The sequence below is a fragment of the Notothenia coriiceps genome, unplaced genomic scaffold, assembly GCF_000735185.1.
Source record: "Notothenia coriiceps isolate Sejong01 unplaced genomic scaffold, NC01 NC01_scaffold00024472, whole genome shotgun sequence".
NCBI lineage: Eukaryota > Metazoa > Chordata > Actinopteri > Perciformes > Nototheniidae > Notothenia > Notothenia coriiceps.
The window spans coordinates 9,188-28,449 of NW_011357173.1; the positions used below are offsets into that span (position 1 = coordinate 9,188).

The window sequence follows — 19,262 nt, forward strand, 5'->3', positions numbered from 1 at the left end:
TAACGCCCGACTGAAAAGTGACTAAACTCGGGTCTAACCATCTACTTGCACGATACAAGTGTCCGTATCTGCACGCGTCGCGTCATCTTATGCCGTGGATCACCCAATTCTCGCCGCAAATACCCGTAAAAAATAAATAAAATAATAACTCTATATTATCCTTAGGGATTTTCATTAACGTAATGAGCAATACAATCTACTGCAAGGAGACGTATTGTGTGAAAAGAAATGTAAGATGTTGTTTAACTGCTGATATATTTAGGATCCACGTCACGTTTTCAGTTTGGCGGCATTTCCTCCTGTTTGTCTCTACAAAGCCCTCATGTTTCTCATCAGGGCTCTATAAATATACAACTACGGCAGATATTTCCTATTTAATGCAGCCGAACCGTGTATTACAATGCCGTTATGTGATGACTTTCAAAGAGAAAAGCAAGCACACTCGGAATAATGTATTATTTTATTTTTAAAATATGTTTTCGGATTTCACATCTTATATAAACACCAAATCCCAGCGTGCTAAATCGAGTTGAGGATCTTGCCTCCGTCTGTTTCCGGTTTCGTATTTCGTAAGGATGTATTTTGTTGTACACACATTCCTTCACATTTCAATTTTAATTTACATTAAAGTATTTCGTGAGGCCTTCTAACATGTTTTTAAATATAACTACGGTTGTAGTTGAAGAGTTTGTAAATTAACATGAACCGAAGCTGTTGCTTGGCAACGCAATCACACAACGTCACGTCCGTTAATTCCACATCCACCTGGATTAACATCGATTTAATATATTAATGTAGCCTTTGTTTCTGCTAAAAGAGGTGTCGACCAGTTGGGGCAACAAGAAAATGTTCACAAAACCTATCAATGTCGTTTAATCAACAAGGATAATCTGGTGTTTTTGAGTTGATGAGTAGTGCAGATATCACTGTCAAATCAATTGACAGTAAGGAGAATACTTACTTCCTGGTGTACAATTCTCTGTTATCCAATGGGAATGGACGCTCACATTGCCTTTTAAGAGCAGCCGACACAAATGAATGCCGTGCTTCCATGAGCGTCAAATCCCGCCGCAGATGGGAATACATTGCAATCAGTGAAAGCTATTTGCGTCCCTTTATGAATCTGAAGGAGCATAGGAGCGTCCCAACTGCACGCCTCGGGACCCTGACCAAGCGTCGCTCCTGGACGTTTATGGAGTGAGAGTGTGTTGTGTATGCATGTTATCACTGTATTCACAAAGTACACACAGTCAAGCTTATTTTTTACCTTTGCAGAATGCCTTTAGCATCGACATGCTGTGGAATCCACTTGAGGCCCCTTCGACCCCGGGGTCCTACTACCCAGGGTCCGCTGTTCCTCGAGGAAAGCAGCCCCTCAGGAAGGACGCTCCACATAACCTGCCCTCACCTATCTACCCACGGAGGCCGCCAGCAGACCCCACTGACATCGAGGACTACATCAATGATGTGAGAGGCTTCTACCAGGACCCTGTTTTACCTAAACGCCATATAAACAAGGAATTATGAAGACCCAGACCACAATTAGAAGTTAGATTTCCCAAATTGGGATCATTATTAAAAGGGCAAAGCCTTTGTAGTAACTCAAATTCAAAAATACAAAACAGGTATTAACTATTGACAGACCTTCTGCCAATGTTTCTGAACAAATAATCTATAAAGCAAGAAAAAGGTCACTTTTTTATAACATACAATACATTTTCTTGGTCATAGAGAGGGGTTATTATTTAAGAAGTACCTCTGAAGAGCATGTGTTTTTCAATTAGTGAGGTGAATGTGTGGAATGGTTAGATGTAGAGGCTCAAATATATCATAAATCATATAACATAATATCAATTCAAGAAGAAGTACCAAACAGGTGAAGGGATGAACACCAGGGCAATTGTTTGAATGTTACTCTCATTTACACTGTGTGGATATTTGGGTTGTACAGCTAGTTGTCTGTGGGTTGTGTTGTGTATATGATGGAGTTATGGAGAAGGAGGGCAGATACAGTATATACTTCTAATAACTTATCGTCGGACACGTGATATTTATTTATGTTATGAAGGAGAGTTTGTTTACTAAGAATTATTTATATTTGTACTCATTTAGTTTTATTCTAACCATTTGACATGTTTTCCTCCCTCAGGGCCTGGAGGCTGCCGACAACGATCCGAACGTGCCTCCCTACGACACGGCCCTGATCTATGACTACGAGGGAGAGGGCTCCCTGGCAGGCAGCCTCAGCTCCATTGCTTCAGGCAGCTCTGACGGAGACCAGGACTACGACTACCTCAACGACTGGGGACCACGCTTTAAGAAACTGGCCAACATGTATGACCCACGTTAACAGGGACAGCCCCTCAAAGAAAGACATGTGTGCTTCACCACCAGTTAGGGATCAGGGCTCAGGGTTTTTTTTCTCTGACCCATTTGGCAATATTTTAGTCAAGGACAAGATTTGAAGTGTGCCAAAGAAAGATAAGTGCTATGTAAAGGCGTGGGACTTTAATCTCTAAGTGCCCTAGTTTAAAGAGGTTCATTTGGACACTACTGACAAAATGCCTTGTGGAAAAATGTTGTACTTAGCTTGGGAGAAGTTAATGAGACAGAGAACTCAAGAGCTGATTCGATCAGCCGAGAGGAAATGAGCTGTGCTGTAATACATGGTTGTCCATGTCTGGTTTGCCCATCCTCAGACTTGGATTTCTCGGTATTAATGCAACAAGCCTGAGAAAACAAACCTTTTATGTATTTTTTTATATATAAGTGATCATTTTATTTTCATTTTGTTTTTTTGATCACAAATCCTCCATTCCAGCTATTAACCTTTTTGGAAAAAACCATTTACTCAACCAAACAAACTGTACCACAATATATTATATAGTATCAAATAGTTCGGAGGTGAAGATTTTGAATGTTTTTTTTTTTTACTGTATATGTTCATTGAATTTAGAGTTTCCAGAATAAATGTAAGTCTTTTATTAAGTGTGTGTATTGTTTCTCTTTGCTCATCATGAAATAAGATCTCTTTTACATAGAACTGTATACACTCACCATCTACTCAATATCCCATAATGGAAAAGAAAAAACTGGCTTTTAAAGTTTTAGCAAATGTATTAAAAAGGAAATCTAAAATATCATATTGACCTTATTGAGACTGTTTGCTATTCCACTTGACATTTAGCTCAGGTGCCTCTAATTTATCTTGATATTTTTAGAGGCGTGTCCACACCTGACTCAAGTCCGCCTGTGTTAAGTTTAGTTGATTTGAGATCATTTTAAAAGGCACACCTGACACCTAAAAAGTCTCACAGCTAACACTGCAAATCGGAGCAAAACCCAATACAAGAGGTTGAAGGATGTGCTTGTGGAGCTCAGACAGCATTTTATTGAGGAACTTGTTTCTGTTGCATTGAAGACCTTCCATAATTCTTAAATGTAAAAAGTTTTAAACACTGCTGCTACAGCTGGCCACCCAGCTAAACTTAGCAACTGGGGGAGAAGGCCATGTGTAAGAGATGTTACCAAGAACCTGGTGGTTACTATGGTTGACCCTGTGTGGAGATAAGAGTCTTCCAGAAGGACTGCAACTCTCCACCGATCTTGGTTAATGTCAAAGTGGCCAGATGGAAGCTTCTCTTAAGACAAAAGAGACATGATGACTGTCCACCAACTGTACCCTCCAACCCGACTGCGACTGAAAAGACCTGCGGAGAAGACTGGCAGAAAATCCACAGATCCAGGTGTGTTGTCACCTTATCCCCAAGCCGACTCGAGGCTGTTATCACCGGCAATAGTGCTTCAAGTACATACTTAGGTTTAATGCACATCCAATAATATACAGTGTATCAGGGTTATGTGTATTTTTTTGTACTACACCGGTATTTAGTGAAGATTAATGAGGAAGAAATTAAGCATTAGGCTGCAACATAACACAATGTGTAAAAGTAAATGGTCTGTTTCCATGATCATTTGATACAACACACATTATTTACATCACTTTATTTTAATATTTGACAACGCCATCCTTTTGGACTCCATACTCACTCGCATAAAACAAACCAAAACTAGGATTTGAATTATAAAAAAAACACTTCCTTCAACCTATTTAATCCTTAAATCTCATGGTGAGAAAAGGACAGATGTGTGAAGTCTAATCAGCCGCATATTCAACAAAACAAACCTTTAGCCTATTTGTAGTTTCATCATAACACCGGTACAAAGGGTTAGCTCGGACAAAGTAGAATAATCACACCTAAGATCAACTTTTATTCGTACAGTATGACGAGTTACCAACGGCTAGCAGTTGCTTTATAATTTGCAGATTTGAAATAACAAATCCTCAAGTATTACTTTAATCCAAACCTGTATATGCAACATAAAACCTACTGTAGCACATACAGTATGTATATTTTTGCAATTCAGAGAGCTTTCTAAAATATCCGTAGTTTAGGCTAGTAAGAGACATTTAAATAGAACTGATTTGAGTGCTCCGATGACCTAATATGGCTGTGCAGCAAACACATTACAGAAAAAAAAAGTCCTGCCAAAGAAATGTATTTGGTGTGTTTTAGGGTCAGCTAGAAAACAGGTGTATTTGAAACACGACATATGCATGGGAACGTTGATGGTTTCCCTTTCAGGCATATAAAGCTTCATAGTAAGGAATCAATACCAGGTTTTATACAATTCCCCTGGTGACCCCACAAAATGAAGCATTTGAACAATTCTGATACATTCACTTTAATATCAGACCAACTGTGGATTTGCGTCCTCGTCTCTGTCTTTACGGGGAGGTGGGGGAGGTTGGTCCTCTCCCGTGTCTTGTTTGTCCCTCTCGGCCTCCAACCAGTTCTGTGGGGCGATCAGCTTCTTGGGCCCATGGGGGTGTGGCCCCAGCAACGCCTCAATGTCCTCGTAGTTCACCACCTCTCTATCTATCAGCGCGTTGGCCAACTGGAACCGAACAAAATAAATAAATAACAAGTTTAGAACTTAAAACAAACCAAAGGTAATACAGGCGAGGCTCAGTGGTATGAAAAAGCTACAATCTAAATAAAATGTATGATCAAAGAAGGGATAAACTGACCAGTGCCAGCTTGTCTCTGTTGTCCAGTAGGATCTTCTCGGTGTGCCTGTAAGCACGCGCTATCAAGATCTTAGCCTCCTGTGAAGAACAAGTGATTTAAATGGATTTATTAAATAATGGCATGGAGCAACATTCACTTTGTCCTTGGAAAATGAACAGGGAGATGAGAAGCAGTTATATTTCAAAACAACTGATACAAATATCAGTCAAAACTAACTTGAACTCCCTATGTGTGTGCTAATGTGGGCTAACGGAGATATAATCAATCTGTATAACCCACATGATCCATCTGTTGCTGCAGGCCCTGGCTGAAGGGTCTGCGTCCGACGCCGTTTTGCTGCTCTGTCTCGGGGAATGAGACCTGGCCAACGCTGTCACACATGCCGTACTGCTTCACCATAGAGTAGGCCACACGGGTCACCTTACGCAAGTCATCCTGAGCTCCTGGGGACAAAGCGAGGGTAATTCAATCACTGTTAGTGCAAAGTATAGGACAGTCTTTATATTTGGATGTTTAGCAGTTTACTTTTGGATACTCGGCCACCATTTCTAATCAGACTTGAGTGTTAATTGTCGTGGCAAGCTGTGATCACAGTGGATATACAATAGATGGAGAGTACCTGTTGTAACTTTGTTAAAAGTGATGGCCTCAGCAGCTCGTCCTCCCAGAGCCATGCACATCCGCTCAAACAGCTGCTCCTTTGTGAACAGGTACTGATCGCGAGGTAAGATCTGGGCGAATCCCAAGGCGGCATTAGTACGCGGAGCAATGGACACCTAAAAAAAAAAAAAATGATGGAGAATCCTGCATTCTGCCAGTCAAACTATAACAATCTACATTGTTAATTAGTGCTGGACTTTAAGTCCACAAATCCTAAACGATGCCCAGTCATCCTCTCAACCTCGAGATAATACACATCAATTTATTTCTCAGAACCACTTGTGTTAATAAAGTGTGGCAATGACTGATTTACAAGAGATTTTTTTTATAAAGATAAAGCCATCAATTAAGTCACATTTTGAAACGGGCCAAAAAAGTCTTCACTAAATCAGGGAGCAGACGTGCCTTACCTTCATGACTGCCTCTGTGTGCTCAAGAAGCCATCCCACTAAAGCATGTCCAGACTCATGGAAGGCAACAATCCTCTGCTCCTCTTTAGACAGGATCTTATTCTTCTTTACACTCCCTGAAAACACACACTGTCAGATTTAGCCAAAGTGGCAGGTGACATTTATTTTAATGTACTTCCATAATTCAGTGTTTGCATCATTGTACCTGCTAATACTCTCTCCACTGCATACTCAAAGTTAAAGGTATCGATGGACTTGTGCCCTTCCCTGGCAGCATGCAGGGCGGCTTCGTTACAGATGTTTGCAATGTCTGCGCCTGTAGAGACAGAGTGAGTAGGAAACAACCATATGATCACCATTATGGGAATGACAGTTCAGTAAACATCACCAGTGTTTGGTTGTGACGGTTCATGGTTGTTGATCACATGCTTTATTCATAGAGGCTGGTCATTACTTTGTTAGGGTCACAGATGTTTATGATTTACACAAAAACAAAACAGTAAATATGTGTTTACCACTGAAGCCTGGGGTGAGCTCAGCTAGACGCAGAGAGTAGGTATCCGGGGGCTGGGTCAGCTTCAAGATCTTAAGATGTTGCTCAAAGACCTCCCTCCTCTCCTGAGAAATGACAATAAATATGTAACAAATTAGATTTAACTGACAAAGTCTGTCTTAACCTCCTACACAATTACCACGGTTTATCTGTCCATATGTTTGTTTGCTTGATAATGTGAGATGGCTTTACAGGATACCAGGAAGCAGCTCCAAAAGGTGTCATGCTTTAAAATAGTGACAACATGAAATGTGTTAATATGTTTAAACTGATAAGGTATATTCTTAAGACTACCTGCAGTGTGGGCAGATCTATAAAGATGTGCCTGTCCAGTCTGCCGGGTCTCATGAGAGCATTGTCCAAGACATCTGCTCTGTTGGTGGAAGCAAGGACAATGACGTGGTCTGTTGTTCCCATTCCTGAAAAAAAAAGAGGAAGAAATGTGCCATTGTTCTGAAAGAAAAGTCCACGTCTGTTGACAACAATCTTCTCTGAAATCCCAGGTTTTATACACACCATCCATCTCTACCAGCAGCTGGTTGAGAGTCTGCTCCTCTTCAGTATTGGAGAAACCCGACGTGTTGGTGGAGCGCTTCTTTCCCACAGCATCGATCTCATCGATGTAGACGATGCATGGCGCTCGGCCTCGAGCCTCCTTGAACAGACTCCTCACCCTAGCAGCACCCAGGCCTACACACAAACATGTACAATTATAAACTCAAAACTGAGGAGAAACCGATAGCATCTAATTTGGTTCAAGCTATTACCTTCTGACACAAATACTGAGGAGTGATCCCTCAAATTAAATCACATTTTTTACCAATAATTGGATATCACTGACACAATTTTGGAGAGGATATTTAAACCTACAACAAATCATTAGTCATGTGATGGCAATCCTTAAACACATCAAGAGAAGTGTCATTACAGAATGACCCTGCATTGAAACACAGGAACAGACATTTAATCTATATCACAGTATTACCATAACTATCATTATCTACTGTTGTATTGAATATCAGCATTATTTTTATGTTGACCTGCTCCATGCCATAATGTCTGCTGATGCTGACTTTACAAACCTCCAATGACCTCCACGAACTCAGAGCCTGCCATAGCCAGAAAGGGGACCTGGGCCTCGGTGGCTACAGCTTTGGCCAGGAGGGTCTTTCCACAACCTGGGGGCCCCAGCAGCAAGGCACCCTTGGGAACCTTGGCTCCCAATACAAGGTATCGTTCTGGATTCTGACAAATCCAATGTGGTAAGTTAAAAATAAAGTTGTTGTAGTTATTTGTGAAAAAACACACTTTAAGTAGTAGATATTCTAACAAAGTTTGATGTGTGATTTTCTACCTAACATTAAAAAACAGGGTAAAAGTACAATGTAAAACCAAAGTATATGACTGTGGGTCTGGTGTGTTACCTTGAGGTAGTCGACAAATTCCTTTACTTCCATCTTAGCCTCGTGCATGCCCGCCACATCCTTGAAGCTCACACCTTTACCGGACTTGCCGTCCACAATGGTGAACTTGGCCATCTTTAGTTGATTCTGTTAAGTCGAATGTGACATGAAATTAATACACTTGTTAAAAATTTTTGGAAAAAATCAGTGGAACCAAAAAAGAACCCTATATGTACACTAGCATTAGTTTCACTCACAAAAGCACTGAAGCCACCTTCTCTGCCCCCAATGCCAGCTAGTCGGAAGATATACCAGAGAATAGCTACACCAATAGCAGCCATCCCTAGAGCATAGACTGCACTGTAAAGAAGAGGGATGAAAAAACAGAAGATTACTTATTTAATCGGAATTTACAGATTAAGAACACATTTTAAATGTGATTTTGTGCAAATTTGAGCAGTTTACTGTTAAACTAGAAGTACCTTATGAAGACATTACAGTTGGTAACGACACATACTGTAATGTCAGAACCTATTGGCTCTTTATGAAACTAGTTGTACTGTGTTTGTAGATGGCATAGATAAAGATGGAACTGCTCAATTTATAACACAGATCATTTTGAGAAAGGTCATGTTCTTACTTGCGGAAGAATCCGGTGCGTTTGTAGGACACCTGTATCCTATCCTTAGCGTCAATATTCAGCTCTTCTTCAGCAGCTCTCAGCTTCTCCTCAAATTTGTCAATGTTGGCTACCTGCATTCTGTACATGAGTGCCAGCCTCTGCTTTCCAAAAATAACTGCTCCGGGATGAAGGTAGATTTCTACAATGTCACTCTCAGGAGAGACCTGCACACGGGACACCTCTCCTTTGGCCAACATCTCATGGACAAAGTCGTTCCAAGAGATGTTACCACCGCTGGTATTGATGGAGTTCAGCAAGCTCATGACGAGCGCAATGATGAAGAGGGTCCGCAGCCGGTCCCTGTACATCTGGCGTTCCTGGTCTTTGCGCTTTTTCTCCTCTGAAAGGTGACACAGATTGTGGAGAAAGATAATAAAAAGGTTTAAAGACAGATTCAAAGATCACAGACAGATGATGTTCAATTATTAACTGGCCATGTGCCAGTAATAGCCATTGATCACTTACCTTCATCTTCCACTGGAGTTTTTTCCTTTGGTCCACTGCCTTTATTTTTCTCTTGTTTAGATTGAGATGTACTAAAGAAGTTTATAGACCCTGAAATCAAAATGTTTTCCATCATCAATAGCTATAAGAAAAAAAGGTAAAATGATATGATATCATAATTTTAAGAAAGACAAAACTCATTGTTTACCTAATAGATTTACCAAACCAACAGGGTTCCTCAGCAGGTTGTTTCTGATTAACTCTTTGCTAAGTCCCACCATGCCAGGACCCAAGGGTCTGTGGAGGAGGCTCTGTAGTGGGAACAATGAAGTGCCAAATGGTCAGAACAAAAAGGCCATAGAGAAAGTTTAAAAGGTGTACTTTGCCCATGCATTAAAACCTCTTCACAATACATTGAAATTACAACAGAGGAGAAGCATTATACATGAATCTAAATTGAAATTAAAAGACAGTAGAAAAAATACTCTCAGTTCATTAAAGGTCACCTATTATGCAAAATCCCCTTTTTCATGTATTTTATACATAATCATGCGTCCCCTCTGTAAAGAGATTCTGAACATTTCAGGAAAAAAGATTCCCTCACTTTTTGTCCTGATCCATTTATATAAAAACCTGTCTGAAAATGAGATGATCAGATTTTGGCCACTTTATGATGTCATAACGATTTTGTGGCTTGTGTAACCATTAGACAATCACCAACCAAGGTAACACCCGCCCACCCCCAATCTCCTCCTAGAGTACCATTGTGTTCTTTTTAACCAGATATCTCTCAGAGGGGCGTGGGGAGTGGCTCCTTATTTTCATCTAAAGTAACAGACAGAGAATCAGCACTTTTGAAACAGGGCTGAAACAGAGGGGATTATGGGATGCGGCAATGCATTATCTGTTGGGTATTTCGAGCCAAACACTTCAGAGACATGTTTTGTAAATGGGCCATTCTACCGAATTGGTGAAAAGTCAGGTTGAAACAGTTTTGAAATTGTTTATGTTTTTCCCCCAAAACGTTGTCCATATATATTTTCTACCATATCTAAATTACGCATATCTAGTAAAAGAACCGTACATTTTTATATCGTATTTTCAGACTGTATTGGAATGTTCTTCCTGTACCAAAAATGGTCACTACCAAAACATAGTACATACACTGTAGTAAAAAAGTATTATATTAACCTGTTAAGATTGTTTTACCTTCCCTTCTCTAAATAGTATTTTAACAAATATTTCTTGAGGGTTTTCACCATTAAATCAATGCAATTTCATTTTTAATACAATTTCAAAGTTCAATTTCTAAAAATCATAATGCAAACTGTCTTTGTAAAAATGCATAATACTGATCATATTGATTCCAGAGTTGATGATTGTTGAAATGTAACATACATTAAACCAATTAGTATCATATCATTTTAGTTGATAAGTCAATATACTTAATTTTTTACAAAACATCCAGTGTTTCGGTAGTGACTACAGTATTTTGTTCTCAAGGTTGTATCGTATTCCCTCAACCTTATTGCTTAATCTTAACTCATAACATGCCTTATGTTGAAGTGTGAATGTTTGAAGCTACTACTGACCCAGAATCAGCACTTTAGTAACAGGCTGAAATAGAGGGGGATGAGGCTACAATGGGTGATCTGTTTGGTATTCTGAGCAAAACACTTCATAGACATGTTTTTTATATATCTGAGATCACCCATTGTAGCCTCATCCCCCTCTATTTCAGCCTGTTACTAAAGNCTGTACACGCCATAAAAAACAAAAACAAAACAACAATAACAATAAATAACAATATAAAAACAACAAAACCATTATTGTGTAATATATGTGTATGCTAGGCATGTACTTGCTAGCATGCTTTAGTTATGCTCAATTTTAGCTAGAATCGTCACTAACGAAACATTCACTACCGAAACATATGGTTAAGTTTCGGTAATTGACTAGTGAATGTTTCGTTAGTGACGATTCTAGCTAAAATTGAGCATAACTAAAGCATGCTAGCAAGTACANTCGGCTACAACCACAAGTAGATTTCAGATCTGAGGGAAACACTGCAAGTGTGAATCTTTCTGAGCCTGTAAACCCTCACAGGGGGACAAGCAAACTATGCAGGTAAAAAGATTCCTCCATATCCACAGCCGGCCGAGTGCACATCATAACAAAACACGGAGCTTAATTATCCCCTACAACGCGTGCGCCTTTCTCATAATCGGAGGAAAACAGCAGCAAGGAGTCAGGCCGGAGCCTAGCCTAGCATCAACATATATAAACCTATGCTGACCTCAGAAAACGTTAAATTGATGAGGGCAAAATGCGGAGGTTTTTTCCCGCCGATTCGCATATTTTCGGTGTTTCCTTTTGCTGTGTTTTTATTGGTTTGTCATATTCAGATAAGAATGAGAGAATAAATTAACTAAATGTTCATTGTGTGTGTCTTCGCTGCTTGTTCCAACACACATTACAAATCCTTCCCAGAGCTTCTGCTGTTTATTTTATATTTTGTGAAGCACAACTTACAATGCTTTTATAATAACGTTCTTTCTCAGCCCTTGAAACTGAAACCATTTTGGGAGAAAAATAATAATAATCATAAACATGTGGCGATAGTCAACTAATTGCCGGAACTGATCGGTTGACTACTAACATCTTTAGTTGAGGGCAGCCCTATTAATTTCTCAACAAAAATATGCAACATGCAGGAAACTGGTGTACAGTTTGACTAATGTGGTATTCTTGTGGATTTAGTAAGCCTTGCTGTTAAAAACAGGTCATATGCAGGAATCCTGAAGTCAAATTTAATACATTTTAAGACCTTTTTTAAAAGACCCTTTCCATACATTGTAAGACCTCATCGCCACTTCGGATTCCAACCGGTTACATTGGCGACACACTTTACCTCACATTTACTATACAGTACTGATTATAAGATAGCACAACGAAACAGCTTGTGATAAATCCTTATCATACTTCAGATAGAACAAACCACAAGAGAATGAATTGTGTGACCAATGCAAGGTTTATTAGAAAAAGAAACCATTAGAAAGTAGTATTTGATTTGTTCCCAAGAGATGCATAAACCGGCCTTCGCGCGCCATCTAGACCCTCCAGAAAAACGCGGGCAAAAATCCTTGATTATGCGATTAAACACACAGGGTTTTTATGTGATTTTATGCGGTGAAATTGCAAATATGCGGAAAGTTGCGAAAAATAATAGATTTTTTTTTTCAATATTGGTCTGCCTTATTTATTCTCTCTCACACACAACCTGCCACCATTCAATTAAACACATTCAATGTTTATTACACACACACACACACACACACACACACACACACACACACTCCCACAGACACACACACACACACACACACACACACACACACACACACACACACACACACACACACACACACACACACTTTGTACTCAAACTCTGGTCTTTGGGTCTATGAAATGTGACTGTCAAGCCACCCAATAACCACAATCATGAGCATATTGTGCTTTAGCTTTCACTTTTGTTACGTTTTTTTAAAGAGGCAGGGACTCAGTTGTGTTTGTCTACAAATCAACCTGTCTTTCACAAAAATATATTGAGATCTACAAAAGAATGAGATGGCAAGCCAACATCTTAAAATGGAGTAAGAACATGACAATCAGGCTTGTTTAACAACAGCACTTTGTTAGTTAATGTTCTGCATCCGGTCAAAACGACTATTAATGGAGCTTGAGACACAAGGGCAACTGTTAGGCAATGGAAGATAAGACAAATAGAATTGTTGCCTGTCTTTCTATGAGGCCTGCACAAAACATATAACCCCAAGTTACAATCACAGCTCATGAGCTTTCTGACCCAAGCACAACTCCATTTCCTGTTGCAAGCAGATGGCAAGGTTTATTCTCTCTCATAGGACTTTTGGAACCGGGGCAAAATCTAGCGATCACTAATGGGAACCTGATGGGACGCAAAGTTCAGTAAGGCCAAATAGCATGGCACTGGTCCTTACTCATGACGATATATTTTGACCGAAATATCCCTGGTATGTATATATATATATATATATATATATTATAATTATGCTGCATTAACGGCAAATATCAGCATTAAATGTCATTCATTTTTGATTAAGGTGACCACACAACACTGTCCTCCATACTGTCTTGGAATGGCTACTTATGAGTCAAAAACAAATAGGTTAAAATATATGCACATACCCATTATATAAACAGAACTGTGAAAAATGTGTTTACAGCATATAGTACAAGACCATAAAAGTAATGTATTGATACACCATGTGTTAAAAGGCAAACTTTAGTTTAAATGAGATTGTCATTCCATGTGTTGGTTATCCCACATTCACAATGTAAACACATGGGTGATATATGGTAATGTTTTACAGATCCTGTTTCTCAAAATAACTCTGCTAAATCTTGTTTGTTTTTAAATCCCACACATCCTAATCTCTTTGTATAACAGAATTGGGCATGTGATACCATTCGAAGCTTTAACTATAGCACAAAGAAATAGGAGACAGAGATATGCATCACTGCCTCTGCAGTGTAGTCAACATGAACGCCCCAACAAGCTAAAACACTCAGTATCTTGGTGGAAAACACCACCAGCGGCACTGCAGTGTTTTCCACAGCATTGGTACTGCACCAAAGTCAAGAGCTTCTCCTCCATATTCCATTTCAGCTCAAATCCACCTCTTGTTTTGCCCCTCCTTTATATGACATTTAACACAGAAAACACAGGCACTCCACTGAACTAACTTGGGTAATTGTGACAGGTATCCATCCACGCATTTCACTGTTAGTCTAACTATACAGGCTCTTACTGATAAATACAGAAAGCCTGTCTGGGAATTTCGGAGAACTGTTCTTTAAATAGTCCTACAAAGCACACACATGTTCTTTGTGAGTTTAGTTCTAATAACCTAACCTATGCTTACTTTATAGACAGGCCACACATCCATTTTACTTTAGTGCTGGAACAGACCAGCAAATGGACAAGACATAGAGCTCATGATGAAATTTATGACGCTGGGCACACTTAACTGGAAAAGCAGGTAGGTTAGTATAGCTGTATATCAATCGCCAAATAACGAGTGCAACTGTGACAAGCAACAATATGTAAACATCTGGGTGTTATATCACACTCCTCTGACAATGCAATGATAATTAGTGTCAATGGTATTACACGTGTTCCAAGGGGCTAATACTGAAAGTAACGAACACATTTGAGCCAAACATTACTGTAGAACTAACTGAAGATGGGCAGTGTAAGTTAATACATGTTTGCTTCCAAGAAAAGCCTAAAAAAACACATGCTAGTCTATTAGTATCCATGTATACATATTGTATCAATGTATGCACCACTAGTTGCTTAGTCAACACATTATAATCTTGTCCTAAAGTGTAAACACTTAAAATGCCAGGCCTATCACATATGGCGACGTATTTAAAACAAGAGAGAACGTGTAGAAACAACTGAACAACTAACGTTACACCAAACTGAAAAACACACTTTTCAAACCACAATATCAGCATAACACAGCTACGCATACCCATAGAAAGCCTGCATTCAAAGAGAGCAGCACAATAAAAATGTATGTCTATTTTCAGTCAAAACAGACTTATATACACATATACGTAACATGTAGCACATAATAAAAGTTAACAGTCCTAAGTAAATGAAGAAATTGCAAGTTGACCTTTGTCGCACAAACATCAAGCAGAGTTTACCATGGGGGCAGCAAGTCAGTTTGTTGTTGTTAACGCGTGAACTATGCAGGAACATCAAAATGAGACTTACCTCTGACTGAATTTTTCACGGATTCAAATAGATTTAGAATCTTAATTATTTAGTCAACGCCGCGATGTTTTCGCCCGATGCTGGATGGTCCCATTTGTCGCCGTCGGTTTAGTAAAGACTGGCCCGGAGACATCCGCATAAACTCACGACAACCATCGCAGCTCGAAAGCAGCTCACTGGAATCGAGGCTAGCGATAGCTTGTTAAAACCATGTAGACAAACAAACAGACGTCCAACGGAAGAAAAAAAACTAAAATATCCACGAAAAGTCGTTTACAGCGTAGCTATTTCGTCGTCCCCGCATACTACGAACCTTTAACACTCCATTTGTGCTCTGGTAGTCTTGCTTGGGTGAACGTAAACCATCAAAAGATCATATTTTGTTTCGATGTAATCCTCTCCGCCAACCCATTCGAGCGGTTTTCAAGCGGCCTTTGACTTCACAGTATGGACGCTAGGGACAGAAACGCTGGTGAATGAAACGAGCGATCTGATTGGCCACGGTGCAGTGGGCGGATCCCGTTTCCGCACTAGATGAAACTGACGCCATTTTGGCTCTACTCAGCATCCTGCTCTCGCTTCAAAACAACACAAGCAGGGCTCCAACGTGGCTGACCGCAGTCCACAGTTTCACACGCAGGACAGGAGCCCACACTCCATTATATAGTAGGATATTAGAGAAGGAAATGGAGTACAGAGCCATTGGATGCACTCGTTTTCCACATTTCTAGGAACCTTGAACTGTCTTTTTCTCGATATGTGGTTTGTGTTGTGATTCGATTGTTCCCAGGCTTTCTCATATGCAAATGTTGGTACACTTTTTAAGCATTTTTAAGCTGCAAACTAAGGCCCTCGCTCAAACAATACATTTCACAACAGTGATCAGTATTTATTTTCGACCTTGATGAAATGTAAAGGGCCGAGAGTGACAAGTAACTTTACTCAAGGACTTTTAAGTACCATGTTGACTTTACTTGAGTATTAATAATGGTAATAATTATATTACGTATTACATTTTTATTTATTTTACAATTTAAGTGAGCATGCCTTTTATATACAAAATAAGTTATATGGTGTAATGCTAAACTACCCAGTTAGCATCTAGCATTTTGTCCATAATACATTTAGGATTTGAATATGCTATTTTAAGACGGTTGTATTGTTACTTTTTAGTATGTGATCTGAGTAATTATTCCACCAATGAATAAAAAGTATGTTTTTTTTTCAATGATGTGGGTCAGACCTTTTACACGGCGTGCGGGTCAGAGTGGAGAACAGATGGCAAGAAAGCGGGGCGTGCTTGTGAACTAACATGACGCACCCATTGGGGTCGAAATGAAACGGGAGGTAATGAAACGAAGGCTCCCATTGGCTCAAGGAAAAGTTCCATATTCTTATTGGTGTTTGTAACATGTCATTTAAAATGACCTGTACACGTCGCTTCTTACGACATTGCTAAGATATGAGGGGCAGCAATTTCCTTGTTTTATCTCTCAAATAAAGACACCACCAGCTGATTTCACATGAGGAAATATTTCTTAAAATCTATTTCTGAGGTGTTTTTCTTTAAAATAAAACAGCAGATAATTGACCCTACTTGGCACTTGTTCCATGATCTCAAACTATGTGACCACTTGGATACGTTTCATTTCACAACTGACAGCATTTAGCAATGTCTGTATTATTATTTGTGCTAAAGAATGCTGAATCCAGAATTTACTCAATTGACTAATAGCGCCCTCTGCTGGAATATTGCTGTAGTGTCTACCTACGTTTAGTACTTCATGGACTACCTGTTTTTAAGGGTTTCAGAGAATATTCTGAACTGATCACACAATAATTTGATGGGGAGAAATACAATTGTAATCACTAATAGTTTTTCCTTCTATTTTCTTGACAGATAATAAAAAGGATATTTCTGTTTTGTTTGTTTTTTATATTTATTTGTTTTAGTTTACTCTCTTTTAAATATATATTTGGTATAGTTGTATAAAATATGTGTCCCACACAGGTCATTGTATGTTTGTGTTTTATTATGTGTATTTATGTGCTTGTGTGATTTGAAGAAGGGAGTTGTTACATTACATTTTTGGTCTGCTGTGTTTTATGCGTATTTTTACTTTCTTAATAACATTAGACACGGATATCATTATCCAATAACACATGTTATACAACACGAGACAAACCCTGGACCCAAGGTGGCTCTATATTGTGTACTAAATGTATAAACTCAAACTAAATAGGCATATATCTTGGCTGCGTAGTCAGTATGCGTCCACTTGTGGGGTATAAATGCAGATTTAACATCGCTACATTGCACAGAGTCAATATTATATTTAAAAATGTGGGCATAATTTTAAAACAGTAGAAATGTAGGTAAAGTTAACCAACTAACTGAAATCTTACGTGAGACTGGAGTCGCACAACCTCTGCGTAAAGGTCTGCGCAGCGGGAAGGTCCTTGAAGAACAACAAGAAAGGTTGGAGTTTAAAGTTCGAGGCAAACATTTTTGGAAAGGCTATAGTTATTAAATATTCAGCACATATTAAACATAATCCTTACACAATTGGTACTTAGGTACAGCAAAAATAATTGAATTAACTGTAAATACATGTTTTTTATTTATTTATTTTCAGTCCACAGGAAGTCCGGAGAGGATGGTTGCAGTGTTGATATGGAGCTGACATCTTTGCTCGGCTGCACTGTTGGATAACCTAGCAAGCTAGCGCTAAACGGATTTAACAGAGGGTAAATAGATGTGTTAACTCACAAATTGAGCTTTATAGAAAACGACAGGCTATGGCATTGACATTTTTCAGATAATAAACCACTTCCAGGGATAAAATGTCGGCGTTGCTGTTGCAGCATCGTAGTGGTTTTTGTAGAAAATACAGTACAGGGTTATTGTGGACACTGTCAAGGCGAAACTCTCACCTACTATCACACAAGCCTTCATCCAGCAATAGTGTTCAAAATGTGCTGCTCAGGTGTGCTAATGTCAGAAAGGTACTTCTTTCAAAATCGAATCGGACACTTACAAGTGAACCACAGAAACTCATTCAGGTAAGTCAATAACACTTCTCAATATGTTTGCTTGTGTAACTGGTAACATGTTGATGTGAATACAATGTGGAGAGACAAACCAATAACGCTCATCAGATGTGTGGAACAGGTAGCCCTTATTGAGAATCTTCACCTTGAATGTTCACTATGGAGAGAAATTAATACGATTCTGCATTCTTTAGCAGAATTTGAAAAATTCAATTCTTAGTGATTTTTATTAACAATATCTATTGTTGCTGTCTCCCTGTGCCTTAAATAAGATTATTGGCTACAATAAATCTAATTCCAAGTATGTTTCTCAGTCTGTAGCCACACTTATTTTAAAGGTCCCCTATTATGCTGTTTTTCATCAATATACTATAGGTCTCAGATATATGGGGCATTCTACCGAATTAGTACAAAGTGCGGTCCCACAACAAGAAAAACAATTTAACAAAACAATTAAAGGTGGGGTAGGTAATTTTGGAGAAACCAGCTCGAGTGCGCTAGAATTTGAAAATACACAGCCGGAAAAAATCTGCCACTTCCTTACAGAGCCCCTCCTCCAACACACACGAACGCGCACATGACCAATGAGGGCACGAGTTAAGTTTGTGCACAGATGGAAGGCTGACAGGCAGGTAGGCCATCCAGTTATTTTAGCCGGGCCGGTGTATTTTGAAGATCTTTGATTACATTCAAACAGAAGTTGGAATATTCAGATTTATTGTGGGTTTAATTTTTTAATAAAAAAATCATGTTTTCATGTCACTATCGAAACACAAGGGGTTTTAGTCCAATGGCTGAGCCTGGTTTTTAGCCACACCCCTGCATGTTTGACTAGGCAGTGAAACTGCATCCTTATCCCTCATTGCTGAATGGCAAGTAGCTATATCCCATACTTTTGATATAAATCTGTTCCAAAATCTGAAAATCGGCGTGTAACCTTAAGAATTGTCACTACCGAACACATATTATCTTCAATTAAGTAAACTTTTTCGGAGTTTTATCATGCAAAGTATTGTGTAATATATGTGTATGCTAGGCATGTACTTGCTAGCATGCTTTAGTTATGCTCAATTTTAGCTAGAATCGTCACTAACGAAACATTCACTACCGAAACATATGGTTAAGTTTCGGTAATTGAC

General features: G+C 39.1%; 2 protein-coding genes and 1 long non-coding RNA gene across 4 annotated transcripts in view; 2 read left to right on the plus strand and 1 right to left on the minus strand.

Annotated features, from left to right (window-relative positions):
• Positions 1-949: 949 nt before the first annotated feature.
• On the plus strand, positions 950-2,969 carry LOC104955020 (cadherin-15-like). Of its 2 annotated transcripts, XM_010782244.1 has the most exons (3): positions 950-1,197; positions 1,276-1,467; positions 2,150-2,969. In XM_010782244.1, the coding sequence occupies exons 2-3, from the start codon at positions 1,294-1,296 to the stop codon at positions 2,348-2,350; spliced, it is 375 nt and encodes a 124-aa protein (XP_010780546.1). In that variant the 5' UTR covers positions 950-1,197; positions 1,276-1,293; the 3' UTR covers positions 2,351-2,969. The 2 variants fall into 2 exon arrangements, with proteins under 2 accessions (XP_010780546.1, XP_010780545.1); XM_010782243.1 differs by lacking the exon at positions 950-1,197 and having other exon boundaries at positions 1,210-1,467.
• A 1,021-nt stretch (positions 2,970-3,990) lies between these two features.
• spg7 (SPG7 matrix AAA peptidase subunit, paraplegin) lies at positions 3,991-9,555 on the minus strand. The gene is made up of 15 exons (XM_010782245.1): positions 9,454-9,555; positions 9,267-9,356; positions 8,760-9,141; positions 8,377-8,479; positions 8,141-8,266; positions 7,799-7,961; positions 7,233-7,406; positions 7,011-7,135; positions 6,679-6,781; positions 6,369-6,479; positions 6,164-6,279; positions 5,713-5,869; positions 5,373-5,536; positions 5,093-5,170; positions 3,991-4,959 (listed from the first exon to the last, which is right to left on the minus strand). The coding sequence occupies exons 1-15, from the start codon at positions 9,524-9,526 to the stop codon at positions 4,753-4,755; spliced, it is 2,172 nt and encodes a 723-aa protein (XP_010780547.1). The 5' UTR covers positions 9,527-9,555; the 3' UTR covers positions 3,991-4,752.
• Positions 9,556-17,609: 8,054 nt separating this feature from the next.
• Positions 17,610-19,262, plus strand: part of LOC104955022 (uncharacterized) — a 17,356-nt gene continuing 15,703 nt past the window's right edge. The window contains exon 1 of the long non-coding RNA XR_799411.1: positions 17,610-18,135. This is a non-coding gene — a long non-coding RNA (uncharacterized lncRNA). The remainder of the gene's footprint in view (positions 18,136-19,262) is intronic.